The 12,121-nt window shown below is 26.0% G+C and overlaps 2 protein-coding genes across 2 annotated transcripts; both read left to right on the forward strand.

The window, feature by feature from the left end:
- LOC134834500 (m7GpppN-mRNA hydrolase) lies at positions 1–1,481 on the forward strand. The gene is made up of 2 exons (XM_063849205.1): positions 1–158; positions 218–1,481. The coding sequence occupies exons 1-2, from the start codon at positions 49–51 to the stop codon at positions 1,392–1,394; spliced, it is 1,287 nt and encodes a 428-aa protein (XP_063705275.1). The 5' UTR covers positions 1–48; the 3' UTR covers positions 1,395–1,481.
- A 1,028-nt stretch (positions 1,482–2,509) lies between these two features.
- Positions 2,510–6,580, forward strand: LOC134834127 (carbohydrate sulfotransferase 5). Its single transcript, XM_063848678.1, has 2 exons — positions 2,510–3,103; positions 5,025–6,580. Exons 1-2 carry the CDS (start codon positions 3,060–3,062, stop codon positions 6,274–6,276), a joined length of 1,296 nt encoding a protein of 431 aa, XP_063704748.1. The 5' UTR covers positions 2,510–3,059; the 3' UTR covers positions 6,277–6,580.
- The last annotated feature ends 5,541 nt before the right edge of the window (positions 6,581–12,121 follow it).

The following is a 12,121-nucleotide window of genomic DNA, read 5'->3' on the forward strand; positions in this document are numbered from 1 at the left end:
CAAACAACATCTGAATTCGGGACAAAAAGAGAAATTTTTTAATTAAAAATGGAAAACAAAATGAAAAATCTTCCATTCATACCGCAAGATATCCTCGACGACTTGGCGAGTCGTTTCATCATCAATATTCCAGAAGAGGAGAAAGCCAATATGGTTCGGTGAGTCTTTTGAAACTTCCTTCAAGCAAGATTTTTAATAAATTTTTCAATTTTTTCAGTGTTTGTTTCCAAATTGAGCTCGCCCATTGGTTTTATCTGGACTTTCTTTGTTCGCACAAGGAACAAAAACAAGACAAAAAGTTGCCGTCGTGCGGCATGAAGCAGTTTACGTCAATAATCTTCCAGCATGTGCCGTTTCTGCATCCGCAAGTCCCGAATTTGGACAAAATTCTCGAGGATTGGAAGCAATACAAGCTCTCGGTGCCCACGTATGGCGCCATTTTGATCTCCGAGAACCTCAAAAGTGTCTTGCTCGTGCAAAGTTACTTCGCCAAAAGCTCGTGGGGCTTCCCAAAGGGCAAAATTAACGAGAATGAGGATCCGATGCATTGCGCAATTCGTGAAGTTTACGAAGAAACGGGCTACGATTGTTCCAAAGGCATCAAAGAAAATGATTATATCGATCTCATCATTAATTTCCAATACACGCGATTGTATCTCGTAACCGGCGTTTCGCTCAATACAAAGTTTCAGCCACGCACGAGAAACGAAATTAAATGTTGCGAATGGTTCCCCGTCGAATTTCTGCCTTCCAACAAATATCAAGTAGAAGCAAAAGCCAATCTTGGGATCGGGCCGAATTCATTTTTCATGATTTTACCTTTCATCAAACCCCTGAAACGCTGGCTCAAGGAGTTTGAACGTCGCAAAAAAGACGAAAACAAGCCTTCTACAAGCAAATCGACGACAAATCGTCGAAATCGCATGCAACCAAATTTCGATGCGACGCCCGAAGCACCGCCAAGCATCGAAAAAGATCGTCGTCCTCGTCCCAAATCAACCTCAGAAGAGGGTTTCAAGCTTGCCAACTTTGAAATTCCTCAAAATGTCGCAGTTCCCAACATTTACGGGTCGCCAGCGCCTCCAACAGTTACTCAAGCATTGCCCAGCGGAAGCAAACAAGAACCCCGAAGACGTCGTCTCGTCTTTGAAAATAAAAATTTCAAGCATGAAGAAGCTCCGACGACACCAATAACGATCCTGCAACGACAACCTGAAAAAACCTCGACGCCAATAACGCTTAAAACGGTTGCGGAACAACCGAAAAAATCATTTAGTGAGGCCTTTGCGGAAGATGCGAAGAAAATTATGGCGCGAGAATTCAAATTTGACAAACAGAAAATTATGGATTTGTGGCATCGGACGATGATAAATACAGCCAAAAGTGGATTGTAAATAGTATTTTTTTTAATTGTACAAAATTTTTGTATAGATTTTTGTTTTAGACGAATAAATTTAATATTTTTACTTTTTGTCGAAAAAATTTCAAGAAAAATAAAAAATAATTTGTAAAAATTAATTAAATATTTTTTTAATTTTAAATAAAAATAATTTAAAAAAAATTGAATAAAAAAATTAAAATTAAATTAAAATTTTCTATTAAAAAAATATTTTTAAAAATTTTTTAAAAATTTTAAATTTTTTTATAATTAATTTAAATTATTATTGATTTATTTTTTTTTTTAATTAAATTTTTTTTTATATTTTTTTATTATAATTTAAATTATTTAAATTTTTAAATTTTTTTTAATTTTTCTAAATTAAATATTTTTATTTATTTTTTATTTTTTTTTAATTTTTCAAAAAAATTAATAATTTAAAAAATTAAAAAAAAAAAATAAAAAAAATAAAAAATAATTTCTAAAAAAATTAAAGCAAATTAATTAATTAAAAAAATAAATTTAAAAATATTAATAAAAATTTAAAATTAAAAATAATCGATTTGAACCAAAATTAAAATTTTTATTAAAAAAATTTTTTTTTTTTTATTAAAAATTTTTTTTTTTTATCTTATTTAAATTATTTTTAAAATTTTAATTTATTTTTTGAATATTTTTCAAAATTTTTTAATATTTTTTTTTAATTTAAATAAAATTTAATAATTTAATATTTTTTTTATTTTTATCAATTTAATTTATTAATATAATAATTATTATTTATTTTAATAATTTTTTTTATTTTTATTTATTTATTTTTTAATTTTTATTTTTATTGAATTATTTTAATAAAAATATTTTTTGACAAAAAATAATTATTTTAAAAAAAATTTAATAAAATAAAAAAATAATAAATTTTAATTTAAAAAAAAATAAAAAAATTAAATAATTAAATTTTCTTACCTTAACGATAAATAAAATTTCCCATCATTCAAATGTCTAACAAGATCTCCATGCCAAATCCTATCCATGGGACTCGAAAAACCATTTTTGGCCAAAAACAACTTTACTTAAAAACCAAAACTTCATTCATACATTCATTTATTATTGTATTAAGTATTGAGAGCACTGCATGAAAAGTCACATCGGACAATAATAGCTCACAAAAAACACGAAAAAAGTCCATTTTTTACCACTTGACTCGACAAATTGACGCGAAAAACATCAAAAAATGCATAAAAAGCTAAAAAATCAAAAAATTATGTGAAAATAAATAAGAAAAAAAGCAGAAATGTGATGATGAAGTGCAAAAAAATTAAAATCTAAAAAATTTGTGTTTATAATTTTCTCATTTCAACAAAAAATAAAAAAAAAAATAAATTCAAGATAAAAATAAAAGGTTGGCGTTGCAATAACGATAAGCAGAGAAGAATTAATGAGAAAAAATGATAAAAATATCATCAAGAAATAATTGTCGACAAAAGCGACAAAAAATCTTGTGTTAAATATTTTTTGTACGCGATTTCTTCGGTTAATTGCCAGCAGAAAGAAAAAAAACAACGAGAGAGAGAGTGAAATGAGTCCATAAATAAATAAATAAATTACGGAAAATCGAATGTCTCAAATACTTAATTACAACATCATCTCTCTCTATTTCTTACACTTCTAATATAATTATTATATTATGGCATTTCGACTCAATTTAGTTGGTGTTTGTACGATATCAGTGTAAGTTTGCCAATTTTTTTTGCCATTCTTTCATTTCACTTACTACAAGACGAAAACTGAGGCGAAAGAAGAAACGAAATAAGGTCAATTCCGGAATCTTTCAATCATTCGCACTGCTTTTGCCATTAATTTATCGGGATTAAAATCTAAAAAGTTTTTTTTTGTTTTTCATCGATTTCCGTGTTTTTTTTAACTTTGTAACGAAGTTCGTTCATGGCACGGAATTTGGTAATTTTTAGTATGAGCTCATCAGTTACAAGAAATTACTTGCGGAGAACCGGTTGGAATGCGTTTTCGGGTCAAGGTTCGGAAACGAGATTTTTTTTAATGATGGATGGAAATTTCTCATTTACTTGACACATTGAGATGTAAAATGAAAAGACTTTCGTGGGAGGTCGTTATCTTGAAATTTTTTAACGAAATACTTGAAAGAATTGTTGACCTTGTTTATTGCCGGTTTGAGCGTTCGATGACTTTTTAAGTTTTTATTGTTTAATTTTTTTTTATTTTTAGAGGCGATTTTTTTAAGAAATTAAAAAAAATTTGACTTGAAAAAATTCTAATGAAAATTTATAAAAATCTGAAAAATTATTTTTTTTTAATTTTTTAAAAGTTAAAAGTTTTTCTTGATAAAATTTCATTTTGTTAATGAATTTTGACAAGATATTTGTTCAAGCGTACTTTTGAAGACTAAACAATGTATCTTATCTATTGAAGAAGATATGATTAAGACAATCGGGTTTATCTTTTTCGGAATTTTGGATTATTTGATTTCTGAGTATTTTGTCAGTTTTTACATTTTGTGTTGTTTAGTTTTTAATTTTTTGAACTTAGCTCTTCAGATTTTGACTTTAGCTCTTCAGTTTTCGATCTTAGCTCTTCAGGTTTAGACTTTAGCTCTTCAGGTTTCAATTTTAGCTCTTCAAATTTTGACTTTAGCTCTTCAGATTTCGACTTTAGCTCTTCAGATTTTGACTTTAGCTCTTCAGATTTTGAATTTAGCTCTTCAGGTTTTAATTTTCAGATTTTGACTTTAGCTCTTCAGTTTTGACTTTAGCTCTTCAGATTTTAATTTTAGCTCTTCAGATTTTGACTTTAGCTCTTCAGTTTTGACTTTAGCTCTTCAGATTTTGACTTTAGCTCTTCAGTTTTCGACTTTAGCTCTTCAAATTTCGACTTTAGCTCTTCAGATTTCGAACTTAGCTCTTCAGATTTTGACTTTTACTCTTCAGATTTTGACTTTAGCTCTTCAGATTTTGACTTTAGCTCTTCAGATTTCAATTTTAGCTCTTCAGATTTTGACTTTTACTCTTCAGGTTTCAATTTTAGCTCTTCAGATTTCGACTTTAGCTCTTCAGATTTCGAACTTAGCTCTTCAGATTTCAATTTTAGCTCTTCAAATTTCGACTTTAGCTCTTCAGATTTCAACTTCAGCTCTTCAGGTTTCGTCTTTAGCTCTTCAGATTTTGACTTTAGCTCTTCAAATTTCAACTTTAGCTCTTCAGTTTTAATTTGTACGAAAATAAATGAATCTAAAGAGACAAAAGAGACATTAAAACAGAAGTCTAACATACTTCACTCAATTAGTTTTAATTATTTACCTTTGCTATCGGACATTGCAATCAATCAAAAACTTTTGTTTTTTTCCGATAGTTTTATCAACGACCTTGATTAGATAATTAGATGTTTCACTGCGAAAAAGTAACATTTTCGTTATCATTAGATAAATTTGACAGACAGACGACAACTTGTAACTTTTCTCTTCGAGCAACGCAGAAAAAGAAGCGATAGTAAAAGTTAAATGTTGTCCTAGTTTTGCGTACAGTTTCGTACTTAGTTTCTTTCTTCTTTTCATTCATTCATTTTTTTTCCTTTCACATCGTTATTTACAACTTTTTTCTGTGTGTTTGTTTCTTTTCAGTATTTTTATATTGTCGTTGCTGGCAAGTTATCGCTTCACCTCGACGAGTTTTACGACGGAGTATTTTAGACCGCGCGAAGGCGCAGCTCTCTTGAGAAATACCAAAAATTACAAGTCATACAACAATTACTACAAGCATCGGTATCAGGATGGGGGCGGGGGCGCAAATGGCTTTATGGCGCCGGAAAATGCGACAATACTGATCGAGGACATTCTAAACTACCAAAGGGAGAAGGTGACTGAGGAGATGCTGTATTTCGAGTATCCCGATGGCAAGCATGGCGTGCGCGCACGCAAATTGAGTGACTTAACGCCCGAATTGGGCGGCAAACCGATGCGCAGCATCATTTTTACGACATGGCGCTCCGGGTCGACATTCCTCGGTGATATTTTGAATGCGATGCCGGGCAACTTTTATCACTACGAGCCTTTGTTGCACTACGAAATTGTGCAGATTCGCGGAGCGCCGTACGCGGGCAAGGCTCTCGAGCATTTGCGCAAGTTGCTGACGTGCAATTACACGGATATGGAGGATTATCTGAATTATGGGAAGGAGCACAACAACTTGTTTACACACAATACGCGACTTTGGAAGCATTGTCGACTTTTTACAAATTACTGTTTTATACCGAAATTTTTGGAGCCTTTTTGCAAATTGTTCCCCTTGCAAAGTATGAAAGTTGTGCGACTTCGTGCCGCATTGGCGCAAGTGCTTTTGGACGATCCAACGCTGAATGTGAGGATAATTTTGCTGATTCGCGATCCACGAGGCACGATGCAATCGCGACGGCATCGGGATTGGTGTCCCGGGCAACCAGACTGTGATCATGTGCCGACTGTGTGCGCCGATATGGTAGCGGATTATCATGCGGCGCGAAATCTCACCCGATTGTATCCCGATCGCTTTCACGTGATCCGCTACGAAGACTTGTCACTCAATCCGTACGACATGACAAACCGCATTTTGGCGTTCTACGGCCTGCCCATGGACGAACAAGTGCAGGATTTTCTCGATTCGCACACGAAACTCAATATCGGGGGTGTCAGTTCGACATTTCGCGACTCAAAGTCGGCACCCTTCCATTGGACCAAAGAACTCGACTTTGACGATGTCGCCCAAATTCAGGATCAGTGCACCGAAGCCATGAAATTATGGGGCTACAAACCCGTAAACGACCCCGATGAGCTCCATAACAACTTCAATCCGCTACTCGACTTCAAACTTAGCGCCGCGCCAACGAAATCCTCCTGAAAAGTCATCTAAATATCACTCGCACAAAAAAAAATAAATAAATAATTAATTAATCACGAAAAAAGAGATAAAAAGCTTTAGATTACCACAAATTCACTGACAAAAAAAAAATGACACAAAAAAAAATAGAAATTGAGGCGAACGAATGTTATGTATTGATTATTATGACTACCTATAGATCGATTGTTGATAATGTTAATAGAAAATGGATATATATGTTATTTAAAAAGTTTATTACTCAAATATTACCCTGCAAGCTGGTCGGTGATTTAAAATGACATTTATTGTAATTTAATAATTTTAGATAGCTCTCATTTATTTTAATTATTTTGTATAATTTTTTGTGTTTTATTTATAAGGTTACATTAGGTACCATGATGTTATGATAATTATAAAAAGAATTTATGTTTATTTTAAACTTTTTTTTGTTTTTTATTTTTTTTACGTGCAATTTCCCTTTTACAAAGTTTGTTTACTCTACGTATGTGCTTACTACTTGAAACTACTTTGGTTTGTCAATAAAGTGGGTTTTTTTGCGATTTTCTGAGAAATTTTGACAATTTCATTTTGTTTTTTTTTTTTAATTTAATTAAATTTCTTCTAAAACAAAATTTAAAAAAAATTAAAATTAATTCATTGAAAAATTAAAATATAAAAAAAATAATAAATTTTTATTGATTAATTAATTATGAATTTTTTAATTTAATTGAATAGAATTTATTTAATTTAATAGAATTGAAAACAATTTAATTAATTATTATTTATTTTTTTTTAAATTTTCTTCTAAAATAGAATTTTGAAAAAATATAATTAATTGACTTATAAAAATTAATTAATTAAATTAAAAAATTAATTTATTTAATTAAAAAGTTTAATTAATTAAAATTACTTAATAAAAAAAATTTTTATTTTTTCAAAAAAATTCTTTCATAAAATTAATTTTATATCAATCCAAAATTTTTATTTTAAAATTTGACGTAAATAATGAAGTTTATAAATAAACATCAGCGATATTTTTTTTATTATTTTGATCGTAAACGAAAATCGATTTTTTTTCAAATATTGAATTATTTTAATAAATAATAAATTCTTTTTGATTATTTAAAAAAAATTAATTAAATATTTTTAATTTATTTAAATTAAATAAAACTTATTAAAATAATTTTTCATTTTTTTAATTAACTTTTATTTTTTTTAATTTAGAAAAATTTATGTATTAATTAATAAAAATTAATTTAAATCAAATTATCAAGAATTATTTAAATAATTACAATTTTTTAATTTTTTTATGCAAAAAAAAATTAAATTGTTGAAAATTTTTCATAAAATCGCTTATCAAATAATTTGCTTATCTCAACTACTTACTTGTTATCTACATATTTCTACAAAAAAAAAGTCTTTCCTGAGTTAAAAAGAAAAAAATAAAATTTCCGCCAATTGAAAGCCGCTCGACGACAGTTGTTTATCCAATATATTTTTTTCCTCGCTCTAATCAATTTACCAGAATTTTTTTATGTATGCAACGAGGAAAAAAAACAGAGCAATAAAATCAAACATAATATTAGACATTCAGTTAGAAGAGGAAAAACATGTGCTTGCAGACAAACTGCACAACACCGCATCCATTTAAAATTATGTTGTGTACATTTTGACCCAGAAATATTGATTTATACAATTTTCCGTATCCTACAAGCAACACAACACAGAAAAAAACAACGAGGACATCCAATGCAATCATCATTATGTTACCGAAAATCACCTAAGTCTACATATTTTGTGTGTTTTTTGGCAGACGACACGATTTGGCAATGCGATCGAACGAACATGAAATATTTCGCCAATGGGTTATGGAAGGTATGATATTTGCAGTTTAGATAACGTTAAGTAATTAATCTTATTAATTAATAATCGGGCGTTTTGAGAGGTTGGTGTTGAAATATGTGTAAGAAGAGGCTGATAAAGTAACGATATGGTTTCAAATTTTACATGGAAGAGAACTTTAGATGATAATTTTTGGTCAATATACAAAAAATTGTGATTTGAGCAAGATTTTGGAGCTTTAAATTATTTAAATTAAAAAAATTTTTAATAATTTTTTTTATAAAAAAATGAGCCTAAAATATAAAAATTTTAATTTTAATTAAAAAAATAAAATTTTTATATTAATATTTTTTTTTAATTAATATTTTTTTATTTTGAAAATTAATTTTAAATCTTTTTTAATTTTTTTTAATTAAAATTATTTAATTTTTTTTTTATTAAAAAATTGATAAGTAAAAAAAATATTATTAAATTTTAAACTATTTTAAATAGGTTTTTTTCTTTTTATAAAAAAATCTAAAAAAAAAAAATTTTAAATTAAATTAAAATATTTTTTTACGTTTTTTTTTATGATAATTGATATGATAATGATATTAAAAATTTTAATTTTAATTAAAAAAATAATTTTTTTATATAATTATTTTTTATTTTTTTTAAATTAAAAATTTTAATATTTCAAAAAAATTAAATATTAATTAATTTTTTTTCAAATTTTTTATCTTAAAAAATATTTATTTAAATAAAAAAATATATAAGTAAATTTTAAATTTTTAATAATTATTTTTCTTATTCATTTTGAAATTTTTTAAAAGATTAGAGAAATTTTTTCAAAGTTAAAAATTTTTAAAATTAATTAAATTAAAGATTTCTTGCAAAATTTTCAATTTAATTTTTTTAAATTATTTATGTTACCAAGGAAAATATTAAATATCAATTTAAAAAAATAATTTTCGCTTATCTCAAAAGCCCTAAATTGCACTTTTTTTCTCTCTTATTCATTTAAATATGAAACGTGTGTCGAATGTAACGCCATTACCTCTAAACCTGCATCGATAATTGATTTTTGCAGTTCCATCACGCAAAAAAAAAACTCGCGAATATCACGTCTCTTTCCGAACAAAAACACCAATTCAAACGAACACGACATAAAAGGGCCACCTGTCTCACTTTACAACTTTCAAGGTCATTCGTCTTCTTTATTCTATTTGTTTCCCCGGCAATTTAAATAAAATAGAAAAAAAATCCGATAAACACAGCACAATAATTGCACGATTCATTATTTATTTATAAAATTTTTACCTCTCTGCAATTTATTATTTTATTTATTGATTTTAAATTCCGTTCTCAGTTAGTAGCGGAGAAAAAATATCACGTAACATTAGATAATTATCGTACTTTTTTTTTAATGAAATGAATTTGTGGAACGGATATTTGATAATAGATCTTTGCAGCAAAAACCATTCATGTCTCTTTGAAGTAGCTGAAAAAAAAATTCAATATTAGAAAAAAAAATAAAAAATCATGAAAATTTAATGCCCCCCCGTTAGATGTGACTGAAAATTATTTTATAAGACAAATAAAAAAAATGATGTGATTAATCAAAAAATAAAAAAAAAGTTACTCTTTCAAAAAAAAATTAGAATTAAAAAAAACAACGATAAAAAAAATTATCAAAAAAATGTGTAACACAATAAAAATCGCTATATCAACACAAAAAAATATATCTGAACAATACATAACTGTAATAGTAATAAAAAATGATAAAATAATAATTATTACATAAAAAATCTCAAACAAAAAAAACTAAACATGAGAGAATAGAATCACGAAACTAAGCTTTTAACTTGATTTTTTGCTACATCACAAAAAATTTACAATTGTTTTCTATTTTTGGCTACATAGAATCACGAATGATAATAATCACACAGAACGTGATCCGTCACACAGTGCGCGAGAAAGAACAATAAACACGACATCAACAATAAAAAATTACAAAAAAAGTGAAAGCTTGGCGTCCCCATGTTCTTTCTAACGGAATAAAATGTAATGAAGCAAAATCGAGCTCAATGATAATTAAAAATAAATTAATAGTAATTATTAATTATTATATAGGAAAAAAACGTTGAATTTGTACATATCGTACGCATAAGTTGTTATCAAAGAAATAAATAAAAAAAAAGACAACATGAAAAAAATTTGTAATAAAAAAATAAAACACTTCACAGTTTGTTCGATTGATGCAAAAAAAAAATCACGGTTTTTATTCGATTTCACAATGCAAAATTTTGTGATGATTTTTGTTGTCTCTGAGGAATAAAAAAAATTGTGCTAATTTATTTATTTATCAGTTTGAATGCAGAGATTAACAATAAAAAATAATTTAAATTTTATTTAATTTAAAAAAGTGTGCGAATTGGACTTGTTAAATTTTTTTTATTGAGATAAATATTTTTTTATTTTTCAAAAATACCTATGTTAAAATTATTTTATTTATTTTTCAAATAAAATTTCAAAAATTCATGACAGAAAAGTTTTAAAAAAATAATTTTTTTCATAAAATTTATTTTTATTAAATTTTTTTTAAATTGGTTATTTTTTTTATTGAACTTGAACTTTTTATTTATTGAAAAATTTTTATTGATTTTTTTATATTTTATTTTTATTAATTTTTTTAAATTTTTATTATTTTAATTTTTAATTGAAAATCTGAATAAAACACAAATAAAAATCAAAAATTTAAAAATATTTTATTTTATTTTTTTTTTTTTTTTATTCGATTTAATTCATTTTTATTTTTTTTAAAAAATTAATTAAAATATTTTTTTAAATTTTTTTTTTACTTTAAAATTTAATTTTATTCATTTATAAATTAAATAAATTCATTTAAAAAAATTTTATTAAAAAAGTAAAAATAAAAATATTTTTTTAATTAATATTTTTTTTCTATAATTTGAAATTTAATTTAATTTAATTCTTAATTGATAAAATTCTTTTTAAAAAATTATTTTAAAAAAAAATATTTTTTTTAATTTTTTATTATATTTAATCGCTGCATTTAAAAATTACTTCCCTACAACTTAAACAACAATTTATTTAATATCTAAAGTTTTACTTCTCAATTATTTAATTGAAATAAAAGTTCTCATATAATAAATAAACTTCATGTTTTTTTTTTGCAAGTAAATTTTATTACTCGTCTATTGTTATTAAAATAATACAAAAATCATTACAACAATAAAACATGAGTAATTGTCTATTTTTGTGTGCAAACGTGAGCTTTTATTTATTCATCTTTATTCATTACGAGCACAAGCCATGAATACAGTTAAGTTCTATTTATCATGAGATTTTGTATCTTAAAAAAAATAAAATTTTGGTTGAAAAATTATTTTTATTTAAATCGAAAAATTAAAAAAGTTTAAAAAAAAATTTTTTAACAAATTTGATAAAAATATTTATTCAGCATTTTTTTCTATTGACTTTTTTGATCTCACAATGCTTCAAAAAAAATGCGTCTTTAGTCCAAAAACTCAAAAAATAAAAAAAAAAGTTGTATACTAAATAAATGAATATTTAGATAGTGAGATTAATAAATTATTGGACTATTTTTGCGAAAAAATAGGATAAAAAATTAAATGACGTAATGAAGAGTCAAACACCACACAGAATTATTAAATAATAAAAAATATGAAAAATGACAATGACACAGGTTTTTAAGTGGTTACGTTAAGTATTTTTTCTAGTAATGAGAAATAAAGTGAATTGGAAATATTAATTACTTATATAAAAAAAATTTGCATTTTTATTCACATTTTTCGATGATTTTCAGATAATTTTGATGATCCAAGGATTTTTTTCCATTTTTTTCCAAAAATTTCCAAATTTCTCACCAATACAGTCAAACAAGAACACAAATATTTGGCGGACGACAGTTATCGAAAGTCAGTTGTAATTGACATGTCCTTGAGTGAAGACGTGCATTAACTTTCATCGTCAATTCCAAAAAAATTAAAAACTAACCCAA

The sequence above is a fragment of the Culicoides brevitarsis genome, chromosome 3, assembly GCF_036172545.1.
Source record: "Culicoides brevitarsis isolate CSIRO-B50_1 chromosome 3, AGI_CSIRO_Cbre_v1, whole genome shotgun sequence".
Lineage (NCBI taxonomy): Eukaryota > Metazoa > Arthropoda > Insecta > Diptera > Ceratopogonidae > Culicoides > Culicoides brevitarsis.